This window comes from Hibiscus syriacus, unplaced genomic scaffold (genome assembly GCF_006381635.1).
Source record: "Hibiscus syriacus cultivar Baekdansim isolate YM2019G1 unplaced genomic scaffold, ASM638163v2 tig00110597_pilon, whole genome shotgun sequence".
In the NCBI taxonomy this organism is placed as follows: Eukaryota; Viridiplantae; Streptophyta; class Magnoliopsida; order Malvales; family Malvaceae; genus Hibiscus; species Hibiscus syriacus.
The window spans coordinates 5278103-5303685 of NW_024062795.1; the positions used below are offsets into that span (position 1 = coordinate 5278103).

The 25583-nt window shown below is 33.2% G+C and overlaps 4 protein-coding genes and 2 pseudogenes across 4 annotated transcripts; 2 read left to right on the plus strand and 4 right to left on the minus strand.

Moving 5' to 3' along the window:
* The first annotated feature begins 1543 nt into the window (after positions 1 to 1543).
* On the plus strand, positions 1544 to 4085 carry LOC120134045. Its single transcript, XM_039150524.1, has 4 exons — positions 1544 to 1654; positions 3005 to 3108; positions 3315 to 3642; positions 3863 to 4085. Exons 3-4 carry the CDS (start codon positions 3358 to 3360, stop codon positions 4049 to 4051), a joined length of 474 nt encoding a protein of 157 aa, XP_039006455.1. The 5' UTR covers positions 1544 to 1654; positions 3005 to 3108; positions 3315 to 3357; the 3' UTR covers positions 4052 to 4085.
* Positions 4086 to 4157: 72 nt separating this feature from the next.
* On the minus strand, positions 4158 to 5704 carry LOC120134263 (annotated as a pseudogene).
* A 2381-nt stretch (positions 5705 to 8085) lies between these two features.
* LOC120134133 (MACPF domain-containing protein At4g24290-like) lies at positions 8086 to 8964 on the minus strand. The gene is made up of 3 exons (XM_039150605.1): positions 8892 to 8964; positions 8336 to 8635; positions 8086 to 8226 (listed from the first exon to the last, which is right to left on the minus strand). Exons 2-3 carry the CDS (start codon positions 8603 to 8605, stop codon positions 8218 to 8220), a joined length of 279 nt encoding a protein of 92 aa, XP_039006536.1. The 5' UTR covers positions 8606 to 8635; positions 8892 to 8964; the 3' UTR covers positions 8086 to 8217.
* A 1135-nt stretch (positions 8965 to 10099) lies between these two features.
* Positions 10100 to 10546, minus strand: LOC120134264 (S-protein homolog 20-like). Its single transcript, XM_039150725.1, has one exon. It carries the CDS (start codon positions 10544 to 10546, stop codon positions 10100 to 10102), a length of 447 nt encoding a protein of 148 aa, XP_039006656.1.
* Positions 10547 to 19117: 8571 nt separating this feature from the next.
* On the plus strand, positions 19118 to 21945 carry LOC120134432. The gene is made up of 4 exons (XM_039150868.1): positions 19118 to 19158; positions 20200 to 20336; positions 20373 to 20510; positions 21014 to 21945. The coding sequence occupies exons 2-4, from the start codon at positions 20297 to 20299 to the stop codon at positions 21865 to 21867; spliced, it is 1032 nt and encodes a 343-aa protein (XP_039006799.1). The 5' UTR covers positions 19118 to 19158; positions 20200 to 20296; the 3' UTR covers positions 21868 to 21945.
* Positions 21946 to 22271: 326 nt separating this feature from the next.
* LOC120134041 lies at positions 22272 to 24823 on the minus strand (annotated as a pseudogene).
* Positions 24824 to 25583: the final 760 nt, after the last annotated feature.

Here is a 25583-nt window from a genome sequence, read left to right on the forward strand (position 1 = left end):
CTCAGGGACATGGTTGTGAAAAAGTATGGGGAAGGATAAAAGAAGATATATGATATGAATTTTGTATTTTGTCTTGTTTTTCAAGACGAGCTTTAGTGTGCTTTCCTTATGCACGATCATATTTTAGAAATGTTTTACATGAGAATAGGAGACAATCATCTTTTAGAAATATGTCCTTATGCATGATTTTGAATTGCCCCTTTTGTTTTTTAATATTTGTCAAAAATAAATTATTGAAGGGCTTTTATTCACGTTTGAATGTGCCGTTGAATATAAATATGTATTTTAGAAATATGTATTTTAAGTCCTTAATAAATTTAGTTCTTACTATTTATATATTTTGAAGTACTGTTGGGTCAAGAATTATTTGCATATAATTGAAAATTTATTGTACAAAACGTTTCCTGCATATATCTAATCTTATTAACAAAGCCATAGTGACAAATTTTCTCGAAATTAAATTACTACCCGTGACCACATCATGTTGGCTTCAGAATCATAGATTTAATTAGGGTAAGCATTTGATCGGGAAGTTCGAGTTGACAAGATCTATTTTATAACTCGAATTTGACTTATTTTTTAGTTGAATCGAGTCGAATTTTTGTTTCAATTAAATTGTAAATATTTATAATATTATGATATGATTTAATTCTAATTTAAATAGTTTTTATAACAATAATATTTCTTCATATTTTTTTCATATGTGATATACATATATCACATACAGAGTCGAGGTACTCGACCCAAACTTGAAAATTAATCAGTTTGAACTTGAATTCGAGTCGAATTGAGTTTATGAAATTACAAATCGAAGTCGATTCGAGTAGAGTAAAAAAATCGGTTTTTCGAGTCGAGTTTTGCTCACCCCTAATTTTAATATTATTTGTTAAGAATTTGTAAATGAAAAATTAATCAGAATTAGATCAACATGAACTAAATCAAATAAAATATAAATTTTAAATTGATCTGATTCTGTCTATCTCTATGGATAAAAATAACAAAAAATACACTATATGTTTTTTTTATATTTTTAATTATTATCTTTAAATTTTTAAATTTAAAAATATCTTTATAATTTTAAATTTACTTACAAATGTGATTAAATCTTGTTGCTATTGTTTTAATTTTGTAGTGTGTGTGTATATATATAAATAAATATTTGCACCCTACAAGCCTCTCCTCCTCAGGTGAGTGGTAGTTGAAGAATGAAACCTCAGTGTAAATTAAGTGTTGTTGCTGTTAATCTTTGTTTTTTTCAGTTGAGGATGTCATTGTCCATGAAGTATAATACTAGGCAAAATTATGAGTTGATTTAAATTAAAAAACTTTATGATATTATTGGATAAGATCTTAGATAGGCTTTCAAAGACATTTTGATTATCTTGTTTGACAAAGAGGTAGAAGAAGCTATTTCTTTTTCAAGGGTCCTCACCTCTAATCATTTCTTCAATGTAGAAGTAGCTTTAGTGTTTCTCACAAAAGTGATGGGGTTTCTCTGCACAGTTACCTCACCAGGTTTGCTTTTTAATACTTACTGGTTTGAATCAATCACACCCTTTGTTTTGTTTTCTCAAGCTCTTTGCTTTAAGCCACAGTTCATGTTCTTCATTCTTCTCTTGAATCATTACATTTATGGCACTGCATATGCATAGCTGTAAGGTCTCTCTCTCTCTCTCACTCACTCTCAATCACCTCTTTTTCTTCCTGAACTTTCAAGTCAATTCTTATTGTGTTCTTTTTCATGTGCTTTTCTATCCTGTTGTTGTTCTCGTGTTTGCTTTGAATCAAATACCCAACTTTTCTTAAAGATAATACTGCAATTGTGTATGTTTCATATTTTTCATTTTTTATTTGGTTTAGTCGGAGATTATGTTAGATTTGGTCATCTTTCTCATGATTACACCTGAATACTTTATGTTGGGATGATGATATAATGGAAGATTTTGTCATAAGTAAAATTTCATTAATTCTTAATGATGGTTACAATCATCTTCTCAAGTGAAAAATTCATAATCTTTGAAATTCTTACTTGAATGCAGTTAAAAATTATATTTGTATTGGATTTCAAATTCATGTGGAATTGGATTTAATTTAGTAAATCCAGTAACTAAAAGGTGACAAACTTTAAAAAGAAAACCAAGAGATTTATGTTTGGTTTCTGGTCTCCAGACAGCAAGGCCCATGGCTTTTGATTTCGTTAGGGTTTTTGCTTCTTCAAACAAGTGTATAGTATTAATCAAGTCATCAGGATTTCTCGTCATCATTCTCATTCACAGAAGATCACAAGCAAAGTGCACACTGCCGGGAATTATCATATAACTTTGTCTTTACATTTTTCAATTCTGTATATAAAAGCTAGCTGCTCTTAGCCCTTGAGAAATGGTGCCTGTCTCGTTTTTTCCAGGGCAGTCTTAGTGCCATAGGATCAAAGGTCTGCTGATTTTCCTCTCTTGGTAAGTACTGATGTGAGCTTATTTTCACTTGTAATGATGCTTTGCAAGCTTTGGGTCAGTGTTATTTTCTTCAGTTTTTCATCATACATCTATGATTTAGAGATCCTGATTGTGATATCAACATCGACATCGACAGTATTTAAGGGCTATGGCAGCCTGAAAGTGCCACTTTCTTATCTTCTTCTCAAGCAGAATGATCAAAATCACCCGAAAATGACTATTTTATCAGTGTCCATATTCGACTATGTGATGGGTCTACAATGTCTGAAAACGATTTCACTATGTTGTACCTCCTGCTAATGTTTATATCTATAGCATTTTTTTCCTGTAAAAATTTCTTTGAGCATTTCATTCACAAACATCCTTTCTTGTTAATTTTACTTGCGAATTTCTCTGAATTGTGTATTACTGACTTGATCACTTCAAGATGTGATTATTGTTCCTCGTATTGAATGCATTTTCTATGTTCACCATTTGGAGACATCTTGCCCTTGAAATGTGGATAAATGTTCCTGGATTTTGATGATTTCCTTTTGTCAATCTTTTACAAGAGACTATGACAACTCATGAATGAGGAGGTTCATTTTTCTTAGAGGAATAACCTGCAACTATGCCTGAATCTGCGACAGTTGTGCTGTGATTTATTTAAGAATACTATGAATGACTGCATATGAAGACTGTTTAACTATATATTCATTTATTTATTTATACATGCATTGTATTTAATATGTATTTTTAATTTTCTGAATTGCCGGAGGTCTTCCACGGAAGCTGCTCTCAACCTGGTGTTGGGGACAGCCTACTAACCTACCTCCCCCTTACCCCATTGCATATGGGAATAGAGTTTTGTTATTGTTGTTGTATCTGTTTCTACAAGAACGATCACTGCCTTTCTGAAACAACTATGGATGAGTTTGGAACTGGAAGATCAATGCCATGGAACATATACCCAAGTTCAGATTCGAGTCCGTCTCAACCTGTAGTCGAAAAGGAACCGCCGTTGAGAAACTTGGGGACATCCATGAATGCCGTTTCTTTTGGCTTTGTTGCTACCGCCATCTTGATATCAATGTTTGTTATCATGGCCATCTTTGAACACCCCTTTCAGCAAAATCCTGCTTTTTCTTCACCGGATGAAGATGCAGCTCTAGGATCTGGAGCAGTCGGAAAACTCGTGAATCCGCAAAGAGTAAGCTTCTATCTCATCAGGCTGTTAAGTTAATGTAGCCTGCACATTCTGCTGTTCTTTCTCTTTTGGCACCATTACTTCGTAAACAAAGAAAATTTAACCAGATAATGATCACGGATTTCGGTTTTCGACTCTTCGATCACTAAGCTTATAACCCTTTGGCCCTCAGCAATGATTATGGAAAGATGATGTGTATTTGATGTACTCGTCGTGATGGCAGGTATCGGCATCATATGCGACTGATTTGTTGGTGGTGATGCCAGGAGAGCAGAACCCTACTTACATTGCTCAACTTGCTCCCCTCCCTTGCCCAAGGGAAGGCATCTACTGGCCTCCCCATGAACATAATTTTGTATATCCGCGATGTTCTTTATTATATTTATCAACAATCAACCTTCTTGTATCCTAATACTATTATCCAATGAAATATTTATAATCTTGAAGCTGGTTTTACCCAAAGAAGACAATCCCCTGCAAATCACAAACTTGAATAATTTATATTAGAAAGAAAGTAAAAAAATAAAATTACATTACAAGATAAAAATTGCAAGTAATGGAATCCCCAACACACCTAAGCTCTTTAACCACTCTTCCATTCACCCATCCCCATGAAGTTTTATCACTGTAAATCTGACTATTCTTATGTTTCCACTCCCCATTTCCTATATATTTTTGGATTCTCTCATATTCAGTAACTTTTTCCTATTACTGTTTGCTTCCATGGCGGGCAAAGAATACAAAGTGTTACGTGGAAGGGAAAATCGTCTATTGCTCATCGATGCCATCTTCATCAGGTAATAGTGCAGTCAATAAAGACTTTACCAGGAGAGAGATCTCTCCTTTCTTGACAATTAATCTTGCCCCGGAAACAACCCAATATCCAGGAATTTCTTGTGGCCCTCGTGTAATCTCGGTTGTATCAACATATTTCAAAAGCTTGGTAGCTTGAATGGGCACGGGAGGACCTCCAGGGTAAACAGCGGAGTTTATATTCACATCAGCTGGGCTTGGAGGTGGCTTCTGAACTTGTGTAAAGTGATGACTGATTAATGTGGATATGAGTCCAGACTTGGCTACCGACCCGTGTGATCCCTCCCATTCTGGCTGCTTAACAAAAATAGCTCCCGAGACGGTTGCAAAGAGTAGTCGTAAGAAGAGGATATTTTTAAAACCGTGATTCTCAACCTGCAATTGGGCTCCAGTTACAATTGAAAGATCCTCATCAGACTCGATGGGAGCTGTGCATGCATGAGAATAGTTTTTCCAATAAACTTTCTCATACTATTTACGATCATGAGACTCTTGGCAGAAATTCCCTTTCGAATCATCTACAAGTTGGAAGATTTTTGGAAGGGAGGAAAGGTGCTGCAAGTGGATGGCCAAGTGGTTGCTCCTTTTACCTTCTAGATACAGTCGAAGGCCGGTCACAGGCCTCTTACCCACATCAAACTGTCATGAAAATATATAACTAAAAATTAGGTATAGTTCCTTTCTTTTTGATATTAACAAAGACTTTCCACTAATGGTTTCAGCTCAACGACCCAATAGCTAAAATCAGTTTCAAACTTCCGCCATGCCCATGCGACAGTTGAATTATGCTCTCCTTTGGAGATCTAAGAAAGACGAAATCTTAATAAAAAAAACTACTCAACACATGGATATGGATATCAACATGTTCTGAAGAGACCCTAGCGATCATCTATAAATCTAACACCAGCATATCAACACGTTCTGAAGTTTATCTAGCTGAAGGGCTAATAAAAACTACTCAACACGTATGGACAAAATCTACACTGCCAAACGCTCCATCTACCTAAAAAAAGCCAGAAGATTTTAAATCTACAAAATTCTTTACCGGAGTAGTGTTCGCAGAAAGCTTGGGCCCCATGAAGCTGAATTGCAAAGATGCAGTGCTATGTTGCTTTCATTGTGGACCAAGAGGAAGCTCACTGAAAACTGGTGCCCGTTGTTTCGGAAGCTGAAATTCCAAAAAACTGGCGGAGCTCTCCAATTGGTGGTTTATCTGTAACAGCAATAGCTTATGGATGAAACATGCATACATTTGCTGTAAAAAAGAAGTTAACATTTGCAGAAGTAAGCGAAGTTGACTGTAAACAAGATCCAATAACAAATTGTCGTCATGACACGGATTATGTAAAGCCAGAAATACCAACCAATTATTCTGTTCCAACTCTCTCTCGAACTAGGAATTTATTATAGCGGGAGTTAAAATATTTTTTATTTTCCATAAATGCAATTTTTTTAATTGAAGGGGGCCTGGTAAATTTTTCTTTATTTAATTTTCAAAAATATATAAATTTTTAATATTAATTAATAATTAAAAAAAATTGGCGGGGGCCAAGGCTCCCCCTGCCCCCCCCCCCCAATGTTCCGCCAGTGCTCTTAGTTAAACACTGCTAGTTAAGGATTTCAAGATAACAAAAGTGATCAAGGACCAACTCCTATTGATGTAGTTTGGTACATACCAACAACTTACCATCATTTAACTAATGGTTTAATCAAAATAAGATCATAATTCATGTTTGATTGCCTCAGAATTGCACAATAATAAGATGGTTAGTGAACTTACGACACACTATATTAAACAAATTAGAAAGACTTTTTAAAGGAGCAAAAATATGAGGCATAGTTCTTACAGAAAATAATAAAGGCATTTCGTGTTTAGGAAGGAAAAAAACAGATGCAATAATTTGAAGCAAGCAGTAGAAGAAAATAAAAAAAAATGCATTAGGTAGATGGAGAATCGTAGGTCTTGCTTACATCGCAAATATAGATTTATGGCATGGCTCAAAAACCACAGCCCGGAACTCCATTCAACAGAGAAGTTTTTTTTTTTTTGATAGAACCATTCAACAGAGAAGTAATAGGGATAAAGGGCATTGAGATTACATCAGGCTCTAACTGAACCGTATGTAACCAGTCATTATGAGAAAGGTTTCTATTACCACTTCCACCTCCCCTTTTGTAAATAGTTATAATATCCTGCAATTTTGAGGTAATTATTGACAACATTGATATCGGGAAAGAAATATAAACCTTTATCAAGGAGCTTTAACTATTAAGCAAACAACACCATATGAAAGGAAACTGACCTCTTTATGTGCATATGAACTTGATGGACTCTTATTAGCAAACCTTAATCGCTGTTCCCTGATTTCAAACTGAAAAAGAAAAAAATCGATTAGATGCCTCAGGGGGGAAGAAACACAAATTATGCCAATAGCTCACTTATAAGGATGAATGAAAGATAAATTAAAACCAATAAAACAGTAACAGACATTTAGTATTCTCTGGCAACTATTTAACCGGTTCTTCATTAGCAATCATACAATATTTAGTGTGAAACCAGGATGTAGTGTTACTATGTTTAGAGAGAGTGAGAAAACTCTCCTTTCTAAACAGTGCTTCTCAAAAACAAATTTTGGCATCAATATGCAACACTTCCATGATAACACCCTGCTTGCCAGGTCAATCATGGAGATTGTGCCCCAGTTGTAAAAGAATATTGAACTATAAATATTGATTTCATTCCATCCAAACAAGGAGCACGATTTATGTATATATACAGCTTCAGATTAGAAGATTTATCACCACAGTTCCGTAGCGAACCTTGTCATTCGAAAAGCCTTGCTCAGACACCATGCTATAATGTTCACTGACATCTAAAAACCTCTTATCAGCCACATCCTTCAGTCTTTTCTGGATATCAGCAGTTTGAAGAGTGGAGGAATGCTGCTGTTTTATGCAAATAACATCCTTCCCTCCCATCTTTTCACCAACAATTATATGGGTGCCATAAGTTTCAATAAACCTGAGATGCCGTCCAAATTATATATCAACCTCAAATACTATAAAGCAGCAAGTAAATAACATCAAATTAAGCAGGCAGTGGGCATCAGAAAATTCATAGCCATCAACACAAAAGCAGTCTTAACGTTTTTATTAAGAATGAGTATGTTGAACCAGAATAAAAGTAATTAAAAAGTTGAATGATGACAAAACTCGAAGAGACAGTGCGTGAAATATGCATTGGCTGAAGCCCAATTCATTGAATAAGGAAGAAAAAGCCTCCCACATGAAAAGGTCCTTTTTTAAATAGAAAAGCAGCTTTATTATAGCAAACTAAGTCAAAAGCATTACAATTAACTAAAGTGTTCTGGAAGTTCCTCATATAATACCATCCAATAGATGATTTAATATTTTCATAGCATCTACAAAAGTGTTAGCTAACATTTTTTTTTGATAGGACAAGTGTTAGCTAACATGACCAATGTGAAAAACACTTCGCCAGAATTCAATGATCAAATTTGCATCAAATTTCAACCTTGTCAATGCTTCAGGTTCCAATGTAGATGGGACTGCTTTCCTGACATTATCTCGTAGCACCATCTGAGATTTCTCCAGTGAGACTGTGTAAAGGGTGATGAACACCCCATCATAAACAAGCGTCTTGGTATTAGCAGCATCTTTTTACCAACAATCAGAGAATTCAAACATGGAATTGAAGAGGCCTGAAGGTATTTTTCCAGTCAAAGATATTTCTTGGTTGAATTGCTATGACATCTGGAGAAAATAAAAGACTCATATATCTTTCACAGGATTTGACTCATGCCGCAACAATTTAACTATTAATACGGATATGAATAGCATTGAACAAAGAGTAGACTATTACCTGTTGGAAAGAGAGAATATCAGACCTAAATCGTGTGCGCTCCCCTTTATCACATTTTATTGACTTGGACACATTGGGTATTGAAATTCCACCTGGAAAAACAATCTCATGGCCCCCATCTTCATCAATCTCAAAAAGACACGAATCTTTCGAATTATTCCCTTTACAGTACTTCAGCCGAAGATCCGTTCCAATATCATAACCACATCCAATGGACCCTATCCCTATGGCAATCTCAGCCGCCTTTGGAGCTGGCATCTTAAGTGCCATTGCTCAGTGCATCACTCTTTTTCACCAAAACTGGAACCAAATTCACACGTGATTCAATTATTCAAGCCAAACATAGTACACTCCAAGAAAAGCAAAAGCAATACTATTTTAATCATTTACATAAATAAACTAATCCAAATCATACAAAATAGCTCAACGTGTAAAAACAGAACAAAATCTATCATACAAAATTTTCCTTTTAAGTAATATTACTAACAGGGAACAGATCAGAAGATCATAAAGAGCTCAAATATTCAAAGACATTAAACAAAAGCAATTTTCATACTCTTTTTCCAGTAATAATCACAACTAAAACCAACTCAGCTCAATTTAAGAAGAAAATTGAGCCGATTTTCACAATTTGATCATAAAACTAAAAATAGACTCAAACAATTTTACTTAAAAAAGGTTAGCTCACGAATTAAAGTTGGAATCTTCGGTGGGGGTTTTTGAGCTGATTTTAAAGCTCGAAAAAAACCCGACGCAAATTGAAGCCGTCCCCGTCAAGCCCTTCGCTCGATTTCGAGGTGTTTTGAAACTGCAGGATTTCCAGGTCGGGAAATTCCAAGAACAAAACTTGAACGGAGAGAAAGATAAAGAAATGTAAATGAAAATAACAAATGAAAAATCAAACAAATTGAAAGAGAGAGAAACCCTAAGAAAGGTGGAGAGTTGCTGAGTTGAGGGAGTAGCAAAAACAGGTTTGACTGAAAAATAAAGAAATTCCTTTGTGTTGACATGTGAGTTGTGAGGGAGTCAGACTTTGTTGAGTTTTGATTGAGAAATAGTATAGAAAAAAAGGAGGGGATAATCAAAGGTATGGCTTTCAATGCATGGCCTTGGGTTCCATTTTCACACGTCTTTTAGTTTTTTATTTCTATATTTATTTTACCTTAATCCTTTAATTATTGCCTTAATTGATCATTAATCACGCCACTTGCTTTCTATCTTTTCATGCATTTTGTAATGTTTTATATTTAATGCATGATTCTACTTGATTTGATTTTATTTGGTTATATAATTAAAAATAAACGTATAATTTTATATTAGAGTAAGGTTTTTTTAAAATATATTAAATTATATTAAAAATTATAACTATAAAATTATAAAAATTAAAAAAATATAAAATTAGATTATCAATAAAAATATAATAAAATATTTAAATTATATAAGAATTTGATTTTTAAAGAGTGTAATTATATCTTAATATCTCTCTGCAAAATAATTGTAATATCATTATCTCATTAGTTAAATAAAATTATTAAAAATAATATATAGATAGAGAAAATTATATAAAAAATAAAATATTACACGTTAACTTTTTAATAGTCGACGATTAAAATAAATGAATATAAAATTAGAAAAAAGTTTATAAAAAATAATTTCATGATCAAATAGAAAAGGGTTAATAATTTCGATTATTCTAAAGAGAGATTTTGATATATAGCAACGTAATTATCCCTTCACAATGCAAAATCAACCGTTTCAATGGATCTACCATGGATACGTATTAAACCAGTTCAAATTATCGTCGCTGAAATAAATCCCATCTTCTCTCACCGACCACAAGCACGAGTTATGGTACTTCCGGCACCGGTGCTCGTCTCTCCTGGCAACGAATGCATCGAAAGACTGCTGCTTCCCTTCCAGCCAGTCCACACTGCAAAAGAAAAGCGTCGTCGCGAACCAGTCCACTTTCGTATCAAATTGGTAGTCATCGTGCGGGAACATCGGCATCTCTCCGATATCCCTATCGCCAGACTTGCAGTGGATTTTTAACGGCGGAACACCAGGCGGCATATCGTTAGGCAGGTCGTTCACTATGTGGATGTGGTAATTAATGAACACCATGTCTTCGTTGATGGCTGCGATTGCCGATGGATACAACAAGGAGATTGAAGCCAGAATTGGGAACGCAATGATCAGTTTGAGGTCAGCCATAGTGTGATAACGTATGTTGCAGTATGAGATTGTCGGATTTTTATAGTGTGTTTTGGAATCTTGGGAATTAAATTTGGAGATATGTCACAATTAATTCTCGTACTTATCTTGAGAAATAATAATATTTTTAAATTTGAATTATTTTTTAGTATTTTATTTTTAGTATAACCATTAGTTACCAATTTATTAATAGATTAAACCGGATCGGGTATTGCATATGTAAGAGTATGATCCATTGATGTCAAAGGATTGTTTTCTCTAAAGGTATTGGATTTAAGCATATTGTTTATGGGATGTTTGAGCGTTCATTCTTAAATAATTGAAAGTCTTTCGAACAACTTTATAATCACTATTTTTTTTATTTCTTTAATTTTTTTTTCATTTTAAGTTATTTTTTAACAAAACTGAATTAAACATTCCTAAACTATTATAGAATACATATAGCTTTAATTCTTCTTTTTAAAAATCATTTTTCTCTTTTACAATTTACACCCTCAATATTACCTAACTTCCTTATTCAAAATAAAATCCATCAACACCACTGTGATATGAACATAATTTCCTTATTTAAAATAAAATATATCAACACCATCTTTCTCCCACGCTGACGCCCTTACGCGAGAGGTTCCGGAAACAGTACAGAAACTAAGTCGTAAAAGGAGAAGGCTTTTGGATCCATATTTCTCTAGCAGTAGCTGAGCTGCAGTTACTATGGAATTACCCTTTGTCAGATTCCACAGGAGCTGTACAAACTACAGAGAGGTTATTCCATCCAAGTATCTTTTATCATAGGACTCTTGATCAGGTAATGCACCATCGGGTTCATTGACAAGTTGAAAGGATTTGGGTAGAGAAGAAAGGTGTTCCATGCAGACAGTTAACCGATTGCATCGTTTACCCTCCACAATGAGCCCAACACCTGTAACTGGTCTCAAACCTTCATCAACCTGTCATGGAATTTCTAATAATGGTAAGTTTTTATTTTCAACAGGTACAAAATGATTGCATTTGATAGAAATTCCCCACTCTAATACCAAGGATTTGAATGAAATCACCTCCCACAAAGAGACTTTCTTGTAGCAAAAGAAACAGGAAAATGATCACCTAATGATTATGAAATTCCACAAAGGGACCGGTGTGATGTGAAAATGTCTTCTATTGGTTTCATAAATTACTATCCTGATGAGATCATAGAACATTCGACTCCTGAACACATTTTTCATAACACACCAGAGAAACCAACAGCAGAAAGGTCAGCTTCAAGGGAATTTTTTCCCCAAACAACATGCATTTGCATTATAATGAAACAAACAGGTGCAAGCTGATAAAAGAGCAGAGAATTTTTAGTGGTAAACCACATACTGGAATGGTGTTAACATACATCTTGGGACCCAATAAGTTGAACTGTAAAAATAAATTGCTCGTTTGCTTGTGTTGTTGACCACGGAGAAACTCTCTGAAAACCGGTGCCCACTCCCTTGGCAAGTGAAATTCCAAAAATTGTTCCAGCTCTTCAATTCCTGGTTTACCTATGAGAGCAATAGGGATGAGATGTGTATTCCGTTTGCTATAAAAAAATAAAGGTATAATGTCAAAATTCACTCCTAATATTTGATTAAATATCACTTTGGTTTATATTCCTTTTTTAAAGCATTTTAGCCCCAATGTTTTATTTTGGGTTAAAATGACATTCGATTGAATAGAAACCGTTAGTTGACTAATGGTCAATGTTTGTTGCTGATGTAGCAATTCCTATGTGTCCACAGGGTTGATGTGATAAATCTCTTAATGAAATAAGACACATAAGACTTATCACGTCAACAACATGTGTTCATTTAGTCAACCATTAATTGACTGTGTAGTTTACCCTTTTTTAAACCGTTAAACTTTAAAAAGTTACAATCACAATAATAATTTTTTTAAATTCGTTTTTTCTAGTCACTCGGCCAAATCTGAATGTTATTAATAAAAATATGTCGAATAGGAAGATTCCCAGTTTAAACTTAGGGTGAGTGTTTGATGGAATCGAACTAAAAGAAATTGAACTAAACAAATTTATGAGTACAGTTTATTATTCAAACTTTTTAAAAAGAAATTTAAATCGAAATAAACATATTTATTTAAAATTTTATTTAAATTTAAATATAATTTATAATATTATTACATTGATTAGTTCTAATTTAAAATATGTTTAATCAAAACAAAGAAACTAAAAAGACTAAATTACAAAACACAAACTAGTCGAGTCGACGAAGAAGGGAATCACGTGGCCGTGATGAAGACTTATTGACCAAAATGACTGATAGCTTGGAGGATCTGCTGCATTAACTCAACGATCCAGAGTTTAGTCAACATATTTATCTAACAAAAAAATTTAAGGATAAAGTATCCAAATAGTCTCGCGAGTATAAGATATAATTTTATTTGAGTCATTTGACTTTTAAAAGTTATAAAATGATCTTACGGTTATAAGATGTTATTTTATTAAGTTCTCCGACTATTAAAAGTTAAAAAATGATCATTCAACTATTCATATGTTCCAAACTAGTCTTTTTCCATTTAAACATTGGTGGTTATATGAGCTAGACGTTAATCTATTGACTATGGTATGATAAAATATGATCTCAAAATCATTTGAGTTGTATTTTCTAGATCGACTCTTCATTTACATTATACCGTCAAGCTAATGCTTGAAATATTATGTCATCAATTCAATGTTTGAAAGTAATGATTGTGCCAATAGACATCATTAAAATATAATTTTATCATATCTCATTCAGTATGTTAACATCTATTTCATATGATTATCAATTTTTTAAAGAAAAATGATGAGTTTGAAATGTATAAATAGTAGAGTTGTCATTTTATAATTTTTAATAGGCAGAAGACTCAACGAAATAATACCTAAAAGTCAGGTACCATTTGTATACTTTACCCCCAAAAAATAAAATAATTTTCTGTTTATATTATCCAATAATTCATAGGGATGCGACACATTATCATAATCATTGATTTGTTTAGATAATTATCTACACGTGTTGAGTGGAGGATGTGTGGTATTAAATTTGATATTTTTTAAATAAATTTTAAATTTTATAAAAAGAAAAAATTAATTAAAAGAATTATTTCGTTTAAGAATCTTATATGATTTAACTCTTGATATAATCAAGGCATAATGTAACTATCAAATATAGGAGATTTTAGATAAAAAGAAAAAAGTCGAATTGTTAAATAATTGATGAAATATTTATGATGTTTATAAGATTAGGATTTGAACTGGATACACATCCGAACTTTAATGTTGCATTTATCTGTAGAGAAGCTAACGTTGTGGCTCATACTCTTGTCCATTAGGCTCATAACTGCTTTTTCATCGATTTGATTTATTTATGATGTTTCAAATGAAAATTACGAATTTTATTATTTTGGATGTAATAAATAATTTATTTTGTTCATACTAAAAAATAATAAAAAGACACCGATAATTAGATACTCTTGCTCTCTGTGTGAAGAAAGGTTGATAATAAGAGAATTAATAAAAAAAATATAAATGTTAATTAAAAATGAATTTTTTAAATTATGATAATAAGGTAAAAAGGTCCATTATTTGATCCCACGTTCACTTCATCTTCTCTCTATCTATGTATATTTGTAACCAATGCTGTGCTCTACTATCTCCTATCCAGGGCGGCTCTGGACAGGGGCAAGAGGGGCACCCTAAGGATCTATAATTTAAATTTATATTAATTTATTATATTTTAATAGATTAAATTTAAAATAAAGTTCATAAATATTAATATTTTATTTTCTTATATTAATATAAGAGGGCTCATAAGTTTATTTCTTATTGATTTATTGTTCTCATCATAACGTTAAAAATTATATTAATATACTAAATTAAAAGCAGAGCCCATAAATATTAATAAACTAAATTAAAAGCAGGGCCCATAAACTTATTTCTTATTGACTTATTAAAAAAATGTTGTAATAATTTTAAGATTATTTTTTTCATAATAATTTATCGGATGTTGATGCGAATGAATTTTTTTTGAAAATAAAGTGTTGCAATTGACTTTTCCAAATATATTCATGTCAGCGCTTGAAGTTCTTGAGTTTGTTAAAGCTGTAGATTGTTATCCTAATGTTTCAATTGTTTATCGAATTTTATAAACTTATTTCTTATTGACTTATTAAAAAAATGTTGTAATAATTTTAAGATTATTATTTTTCATAATAATTTGTCGGATGTTGATGCGAATGATTTTTTTTAAAATAAAGTGTTGCAATTGACTTTGCCAAATGTATTCATGTCAGCGCTTGAAGTTCTTGAGTTTGTTAAAGCTGGAGATTGTTATCCTAATGTTTCAATTGTTTATCGAATTTTATTAACAATGCTGGTAACGGTAGCATCCGTGGAAAGAAATTTTTCAAAGCTGAAATTATTGAAGAATTACTTGAGGTCAATAATGTCACAGGAAAAATTGAATGGGCTAGCTATGTTATATATTGAGAAAAATATGTTGGAAAATATTGATGTTGACACTATTATCAATGATTTTACATCAAGAAATACTCGAAGACAATATTTTTTTATAGGTATTTATATACTTAAATATATTTTTGACATTTTTAATATTGTAATGAATTAATATTTATTTAATTTAATAAAAAATTAATTAAAATTTTATATTACATATTTTTTTATATTCTTCTAAAATCAAAGTTGAAGTTGCAGGTAATGAAAGTTCCATTCCCATGGAGTCTTCTTCTCCCTCAGATCTTTTGCCAATCCCAGAGCCCGAAACCCCAAAACCCAGTTCCAGCCCAACCCCAAAACCGACCAAAAACTCAAACCCCGACGCCCAATATTCATCGGAGCAAGAAGATGACGGCGGTGTCGATGACGATCGAGCCGAATGCAACAAAAACGGTGGTGATGGGGTGAAGATGTCTGTCGATCCCACACTGAGACGAAACAGCTCGATTTCTTCGGCTTATGCGCTCCAGCTCCAGACTGCCGTGAAGAGAGCGTTCTCGATGCGAAGATCTTTCTCGGTATCGGAAAGTTATTGTAGGATCCATGACCAGCATGTGACTTTAACATCTCCCCTGGATGAAGATGAAGTACCGAAAGATATCAGTGGAACTAAAATATCTGTGAAGAAGAAGAAGAACACAAAAGACAAGATCTTTAAAGCATGGAAGAAATTATTCAGACTGTAGTGTCGTTTAATTACTCGAATTTTTTTATATATATCCATTGAATCTGCTTTGCAATTTTTCTTTTTTCTTTTTTTTTTAAATATCGTTTAATTATTGCATTTCCCCCTTTTTTATTTTAAATAGTATTGCCTTAATTAATTTCATATGTTGGAGTATTATATAATAAAGTAAAAATTATTTATATCTTCTCAAGATTTCGTTATTCGATATTTAAATTAGGTCTTGATTATATATAGAGTTAAATAAAACCGGATTCTTAAAATAAGAAGAAGGTAAGCTCTCTTAATGTTAGGGGTGATGTCGGAAATTTTTTTCGTGAGTCAAAAAAAATTTATAAAATTTCAAAAATCAAAATATAAATTTTATCATTTATATAGAGAAAAATATAGTTTTATTATTATCTTAATTTCAAAATTTAAAGAATTTAAATTATTATTTTTATTAGTGTCTGTGAGTCACTTAATCGCCTTTCCGATCCTTCTAATTTCGCATTTGGTTAACATATTATTTTCATAAACGAAATTTAAACTTGTCTTAAATGTCAATTTTCTTATCATTAAATTCAAAAATTATTATTTTATTGTTAATATTTTATTTTAAAAAAATATGATTACCTAAAATCAATTTTTTAACATAAGAGTATTTGTTTATTAATTTACTGTCTCAAAAGAAAACATTTAGATCTCATTATAGACGTGGTTTAAGACTAAGTGGTTGAAACAAATATTTATTCGTTAAAAAACATGAAATGCAAATAAGAATCAAAGGGACACGACAAGGCCGTCAAATGGCACGTGGATTTTTTTAGACACATAAAAAGAAATTTATTTTTTTTTATAAAGTCCAAAACTTCTAGCATTTTCGTGGAATCGACTTTCGATTGTCTTTATTTGTAGGTGTAAATCTTGAGTATAGGATACCCTTTTTTATTTTGGACTTAAGTCTAAAAAATAGATATTTATCATTTGGAAACCTCCTATAGTTTATTAAAATTTACCCTTTTTCACGTTCGAATATATTGATTTTTAGATGAGAAAGTATTCAACAAAATTTGATGAAAAATTACTAACAAATATGAAACAATTTTTGAAATATTTGAATTTTATCACTTGTTGTTAAAAAACAAAATATAATTAAAGTGCAAAGATGAAAATAAATAAAATTTGAAGTACCAATAATAAATTTTTATGTTGAATTGCATTATTAAAATTAAATCGTAGTATTACTTCTGGCGTTTTGGTTAATGAGAGAGTTACAATTTTAATCCCTTCAAAATTTTAATAATTTAATTTAATCCTTGTTGGCATCTTAATAAAATGGAAGATTTTATTTTATTTTCTCTTTCCACGAATTAATAGTTTAATTTAATACATTTATTTAACCTTTGAACCAAAATTTTCAATTTTCTTTTTTTATAAATAAAGACTATCGATTATGTCTTCGAGCAGCGACAACATATGTGACACCTCTCATCTCTTCGTCTAGCAAATTTAGTTATGTCATATGCAATTCAATTCCCTTCTCTAAACGCATGTTATATTTTTACCTCACAAACTCTCAGCCATAAGCCGCAAATATGCTGTCGTAGCGTGAACTCTATGTTCAGATGATCCTTTCTTTGAATGAGACGCTTTACTTCCAGATTATTTTATCTTGAGTCTTCATGCACCAAAGTTCCATCCTCCGATAAGTTCTTCCGGTACTCTCCACAGCTCCGCTTGTAAAGCCGTACATGTACCTATTGATTTATAGAAACCTAGCAGCCATCGACCTTCTTCATTGCGTAATACCCCTCTGCAAGAAGCAGTTCCAGTCGCACTATTGTTAGCACCATCAGTATTGAGCTTAAGTCAACCTGCTGGAGGTGGCATCCATCGAGTTTCATGCCTTGTTTGCTGCCCCGTGTAATAGCGAAGTTCATTTGCTGCTGTCGTTGCTCGACGCACTTCAACAACTAGTCGACGACTTTGTTCCAATACCGAACGTCCGAACCTCTTTTGATATTTTCAGGATCGAATACCAATTTGTTCCGATGACGCCATAAGTTTCAGAAAATCGCTCCAAACATAACGTCCCAAACCTCCTCATCTCTTACAAATTGCTTCGAATTCTCCATATTATATCGCAGCCAATCCTTGATGCCCATCGTGAGAAATTCAGCCAACAAGTCCTCCTTGACTAACGTTGTCCAGATTGCATTTGCGATTCGACATTTACATATTTTTAATAAAAAATCTTTAATCACTTAAAATTAACTTTAAATATAATTTTAACACTTATTTTTATATTAAACCATTTGAAATTAAAACATTTGTTAAGATAAAATAACCCGCATCATCAAACTGTCTACGTCAAACATACCACGTAATAATAATAAAATTATCACCCAACATTACACGTTACTTACCTGATGGAAAATTCGTAATGCACTAAAATGATAATAATGATTGATTTGTTCTTTTCTAATATAGTTAGGATGGATCGAGGGAAGGACGAAAGCAGTTGTTATCCTTGAAATTTTAAAATTATAATATACTTTATATTTTTATGTATTTTTTATTGAAATATTTTCTTGTATTTCTAAAATTTTATATATTTATTTATTTTTAAAATTTTAAAAATTTATCTCTCAAACATAAAATATTACGTTTGTCCCTATTAATAGTAGAGACTAAAATGCATCTCTGTTAAAAGATTTATATATTTTTTCTTAATATAGATTAAGGCAAAGTTATTTAAATAATATCATTTTTAATTATTAAAAAATCAAAAGGTAATTAATTATGAAAATGATAATACTTTTTTAATATATAATGTCACGTAAGATAAAAATATGTCAGATAACACATGCTTTACTCTACGTAACATCTGCCAAAAAAAATAATCTTTTATAATCGAATTAAATGAAGAAAAAAAATGTAAATAACGAGATGCACATTCCTATGAAGGAAACAAATTTAATTATTTAATATTCTTTATTATTTTGATTAATTTATATTATTTTACCTAATATTTTTATAGTTGTTTTAATGAACACTAACATTTTAGAATTTTAATTTATTTAAATAATTAATGTTTATATAATTCGTATTTGTATATTTGATAATAAAATATTTAAAATAGGTGTAATCTTATGCAAACTAAAGAGTATATATTTTGTAACAAAAAAAGAGTATATATTTGATATAATTTCCATTTTTTATTTACTATTTTCGGTTTATCGCCAACCTATTTATCGTTCGTTCGATTTTCAACAAGCACGTATCGCATTATAAATTCATAGAGAAACAAGAACAGAATTCTGTTTTTCATTCTTCATATAATTCCCAGATTTTCTCCATTTTTGCTCTGCTACAATTCGGACTTAGTTCTCGCCGTCCAAACAACTAGTAATTCTGTTGACGTCTATAGCTTCTTTATTTAGATTTGCTAATTTTGATTTCCTTTTAATTTTAGCAACGATTGTTTAAACTGTTTTATTTTTCTGGAAATGCAAAGAAGATTCTCTATGATATTCTCCTTCAATATATAAATGCATATTAATTTGATTGCAAACAACATATATTAATTTGATGCAATTTGTTTCAATAGATTTCGAAGGAGGCAATTGCTCAATTAAATGAATCGGTCGATCGAAGCGGCCTGAACCTGAATCTTGTAAGTTTTAATTCAATGAGTTTTCATAACATTGAATCGAATGCATTAATTGTCAGTTAATTAAAAATAATGGTTTAATTCAATATTATTTTCTTGATTATTCTCTGTATTGAAATTGCAGAACATTTCTGTTTTCTCTTTTCAACTTAAATCATATGATTATCCAATCGCAGAATCATTTTTTTGAAAGAAGGTATTTTGTATTATAAGAATTACAAAGTACACCACCTCAATAACCTCAATAAAAAACTTCTCTAATCTTAAATTGAGGAAAAAGAATGTACCTTGAGGTGGTAAATATCAAATAACCATACCACTCTTACATAAATCAATCCATACACCATTCATTCAACAATCCCCATTCCAGCATATAAAACTCAACACAGACAACCCCAATACTAATGATGGGAACTAGATAATAAGCATAAAAAAAAACGGCAACAGGAGAGGATCTGCGCGCAAGACAGCAGCATCCTGTCTCAGCAAACCTGGGAAAAAACACAGCAGTAGCTCTACACAGCACCATGAAAACACTAACAACACGAGTAAGCCTGAGTTGAAAACTTGAGCAGATAACAGAAAGAGCAAATCACTCCACGAATAGAAAGAATACGGACCTCAAACAGAATCAGGAACAGAACAACTTTAACATGTTACAGAAGCTTGTGATTTTTTTATTTTAATTTATTAATCTTTTATTTCTTTATTAAATTTAGTGCTGTATCATATTTTAATTTGTTTTCTTCAAATTAATTTTAATTAGAAAAACGCAGATCAGGGAGGAAAACGCTAACACATAGATTTGGCGTTAGGATTCGATATTGAGAAGCAAAAAGTCCCCGAGTTGAATCACTTGTCGAGGCGACTCAAATGACGGCGAGCGAAACCGTTGGTTGCGAAGAAGGGCCGGCTTCATCGCCAATGAATCCGTCATCGCCGATGAACCCTTCATCGCCGAGGAGTAGGGTAAAGTTTCTTTGCAGCTACGGAGGGAAAATATTGCCCAGACCAAGCGACGGTAAACTCAAGTACTTTGGTGGGGAGACTCGTATGGTGGCGGTCCCGGGGGATATCAAATTTTCAGGTTTGCCCTCGTTTCATCCTTGTTAAGTTTTCGATTCATTCCCAATGATAATTTGGTCATTGTTTTTGTCTTTGATAGTTTTGCCAATATTTGCTTCACCTTATCATTTATTTTATAAATCCTTTTTTTTGTTACTATATTTTATAAACGTTTTTATTTGGTAACAAGTTACGACTTGGATGAACTTTAGATCGATTTAGAATTCAAAATTGGACAGTTTAATAATTTTTCCAGTGTTTTAGCTATCATAATTTGGATTGATCACTTGTATTTCTAAACTGTAGTCAACAATGCCATAGTTATAGTGTTTAGAGTTGCTTGTTTGGTTTATGTTTTCGTTTTGGCCAAAGTTCAAATCTTAGTAACCTTTCTCTTCAAAAACTATATTTGTGTTGGAAGGAAAAAAAATCATAGCAATCTGTGAATATCTTAAAGTTGAAGAAATCAGCAAAACTTTATAAAGCCGTTATTTTTAAAAGTGACATTTTACATGTATGTGACAGAATTGATGAAGAAGGTGAACAGTATGGTTGAAGGGGACATGGTTCTGAAATTCCCCATTATCCCTGATGAACTTGATGCCTTGTTAACTGTAAAATCCGACGAGGATGTCGAACACATGGTTGATGAGTATCGTCGTTTGGAAAGTGAAGGAACTCCAAAACTTCGTGCTTTCTTGTTCCCTTCCAACCCAATCGTAGTCGAGAACCAAATGAACCCTGTTGATCACTACGCCATTGAGCAGCAGTATATAGAAGCCATCAATGGCATAGTTCGTCCAAGTTCAACTGATACTAGTGGAAGGCTCACCCCTGTTAACCCAAACCGCTCCAACTTCAGCCCCTCTGCTAGCACTTCCCCTAAAGCAGCTTCTCCGGATAATAGCTCTTTCCTCATGGAGCCATCAGTTTCAAATGGAAACCAACATAATAAACCCCCCATGTCTAAAGTCCAGAGTTCTCCCAACATTTACAACCTCAACACCCTCCATCTGCCAAGTAACAACCATAGCAATCACCAAGTTTACCAGGCACACTATCATTATCACCAAAACCACCAGCAACTACAACCCTACAGTGTTCCATCTCCAAGAACATCCCCAGATTTTCGGGCTGAAAAGCCCCCAGGGCCACACGACTTTGTGAGAGGTGCTATGGGGCATGGTCATGTACCAGTAAACCGGGTCTATCCGGTAGGCAGACAGAACATGGTGAATGGATACCAAGCATGTCCTTGCTGCTGCGACGACTGTTTGGCTTATGCAAGTGGAGGATCTTCTAAGAAAGTTAGCCCTTCTAGAAGTGCAAGGCTTGATAAGCCAGATAGTCCCGGTCAGAGGAACCATTTGCCGGAATAAAGCAGTGAAATCAATCAAGTAGCATCCTGATCATCAGACTGAAGAACTGAAAGATAGGTACATAATTTTTTTCCTTCTAGCATACTGATCATCAGCAGTGGAAGGTTTTTTATTTCCTTTATACATATCTGGTGTGAGTTTTCGTTTTCTCTTCTTGCAAACTTGGTTCATATAAATTGCCAAGTTGAAGTGGTAAACAAGATTTATAGATTTGTGAAGAAATTATGTACATATATCTAAAGAAATGACAGTTGAAAGAATGAATTCCCATATTCTCTCTGTTGTTTTTACTATCCTATCATTGTCCCATTCCCCTTTTTATTGAGTTGAATTAGGTAACGTAGACAGAATCTGGGCAGAGGATTATCAGGTACTGTAGAACTTTCTATATGGCATTCTTCGGAAATTTAATTCGACATGTCGTTCATATAGGTTATTTCATTTATCAATTGCTGTTAGAGCCAATTATTGTAAGATGTCCAGTCAAAAGTAGGGATTTTAATGTTATTCTAAGCACTTCTAGCAATTTGCTTTTGAGGCAGTGCTCTCCATCCGATGTCCTTCCGGTAGAATCCTCCTGGCCAGTTGATTTCTTCAACTGCTCGGTAAGCTTTATCCCTTGCTTCTTCAAGATCTTTGCCTTCAGCAGTAATCCCAAGAACGCGGCCACCGGTAGCAATGAAATTGCCATCGGAATCAAGTGCAGTTCCAGCATGGAATATCTTGACAGAAGGAGCAACATGTTCTGCTTCCTCAAGGTTCCGAATCACGGTCCCTTTCTCATAGGAGCCAGGGTAACCCTTGCTTGCCATCACTACCACCATAGCCGACCCGGGGGACCAGTCCAGTGACACCCCTTTTAGCTCTCCTCTACAAGCTGCTAGCAGAACTTTTGCAAGATCAGACTCTAAACGAACCATCAGGACCTGTTGCAGAGCATAACAGAACAAATGCAATTTAAGAATCTATTGTGTTATTGGAGCTTTAAGAGATGGCAAATAAACCAGCCTATAACTGACCTGACATTCCGGGTCTCCAAACCGGACATTGTACTCGATTAGTTTTGGTAAGCCCGACTTCTTCTCGATCATTAGTCCAGCGAATAAAACCCCGAAAAATTTGCATCCTTCCATTGTCATGCCCTTAACTGTAGGGAGAATAATAGATTCCATGACCACAGATTGAACTTCTTAGTTAAGACTGGTGCAGGGGAGTATGCCCCCATTCCACCAGTATTAGGACCTGTGTCACCATCTCCAACCCGTTTATGGTCTTGTGCAGACTCGAGTGGTATGGCATTCTCTCCATCCACAAGGGCAAAGAACGACGCTTCTTCTCCTTCGAGAAATTCCTCGACAATGACCCGACAGCCTGCAGAACCAAAAACACCCTCTACAAGCATCGAATCAACAGCTTCGTATGCCTCCTCCAATGTCATAGCAACGGTAACTCCTTTTCCGGCAGCCAGTCCATCTGCTTTGATAACAATAGGTGCTCCTTGCTCTTTAATGTATTGCTTTGCAGCTGATGCATCTGAAAATGTTTGATATTAAACCAAACATTTTTAAAAAGCATTAATACAACAGAAAACATGTCTGATAATGTAATAACAAATGTTTGCATTGAATTCGAGATAAAACCTTAGCTGTAGGAATCCCATATTTATCACATATAGTCTTCATGAAGTTCTTAGAACCTTCCAAAGCAGCAGCCTCTGCTGAAGGGCCAAAAGTAGGGATTCCAGCCATCACCAAATCATTAGCAAGACCTGAAACAAGGGGAGCCTCCGGTCCAACAACAACCAAAACGACACTCCATTTGCGGCAAAATGAAATCACAGCTGAACTATCGGAGATGTCGAGGTCGGGAATACCAGTTGCATCGCCTGAGGCCGAAATCCCGGCATTGCCTGGTGCACAAAACACGGCATCGCATGATGGCGACCGCTGCAACGCATAGCACAGGGCATGTTCTCTTCCCCCTCCACCAATAACTAGAACCACCACTCTCTCCGCTGCACAGTATAAATGACATTTCTACTCAAGTCAAAATCATCTGCTTTACCATTAGTCCTATGGGTTTGATGATTCACGGAAGGCTTATCCAGGAGTAATAATATTACTTGAAATTAGTTTTAATTACACTCCCAGTCCATGTAACTTTTTGAAATACACCTACTTTTAATGGCATCAGATTTAAAAATTAAAGTTCAATCAATAACATTTCAATTAAATTTAAATGTGTCATTTTAATATTTAAAGGCTTCTTTTAAAAGTTAAAATCAGATTGTTGTTCTCTTAGAGGACTCGATTTAAATAACCCCTTCAAATTTAGGGAAAATCAATAAAAGGCTCAACTGGACTCAATTTTTTTTAGTCAGACAAGTAGATGCAGTGAAGTAGAGGGGCCAAAATGAAATTCCCATTTTTCCTTGGCCTTGTAATAAAAAAAACAAAAAAGATGAAAAAAAACCAGTAACATTACAGAAAATGGAGAAAAGGGGAAATGATATCCTTAAAAAATAGACAAATTTACCGATACCTAATAAAAATAGATAAATTAATGGGGGAAAGGGTTCTTAAGATCAGTGCTAATACCGGAAGCACCGTTACTGACATGGCCATCGGCAGAAACGGAGAGTTCTGATTTCAGGGAAAAGCATCGGAAGACAGTAGAAGACCATCGTGAACCGTCGATGTGCGGCGGAGAGGAGCTATGATGATTGATGGAGAAACTGAGGGATCCCGCTGAGAAAGAAGAAGAAGTCCCAAAGAAGGATTTTGATGGTAAAAAGGAAGTGGGAAAAGATTGAGAAGTAAAGATTCCATTGTTGTTGCTGAAAGCAAGCTTTGGATAAGGGGAGAGATTAGCGGTCGTTAAGGCCATGCCTTCTTCGCCGTTGTTCTTTTTCCTCTTCCTTCCAAACTCTACAAAATGAATAGCCCTTACAGATAACTCATTTCATATTCAAATAAACGTGACAAGGCAGTAGTGTTTAAGGTTTTATCGTTATTTTTTTGTCTATTTATGACTTTGATTCCTCTTTCTTATTCGAATGTGTGTCCAAAAAGAGGTAATGGAAATATATATGAATGATAGTTTAATTTAAATTAGATAAATTTTAATTCTATTTGATAAGATTGATTTTTTATAAAAAAAATTAAATTCGAATCATATCAAATTATATTTTGACCTGACTTGACTTGATTCCAAAAAATAATATAATTTAAATTCATATTGATTTTTTTCTTAAAAAAAATTAAATTTAAGGAGAAATTTTTTTGACCACTTAATTCCAGAAAATAATATAATTTTTCTACATATTTATATTTAAAGATAATTATTATAACATCTTTTTTTATATTTTTTCAATTATATTTCTATTTTATCAAGAAAAATATCCTTTTATATATTAATGCATGCTATTGGATCATACGGATATTTTTATTCCAAAATTCGAGTTAAGTTTTAAATAGAATATGACTTCCCTAAACTAGGATCGAAATAGATTCATATTGAAGCGATACACTTTTCCAAGTGAAATTAGATCAACCTAACCCCACCTCGTTATCCCTAAATGCATATGAGACTATTCGTCATTTTTTTTAAAAAAAATAAAGACTAATTATATCAAAGTTACATAAAATTTTAAAAATATTTTATAAAAGACAGAACTTAAATTAACTTTTAATAGGGACCAATTTGTCCAATTTCAA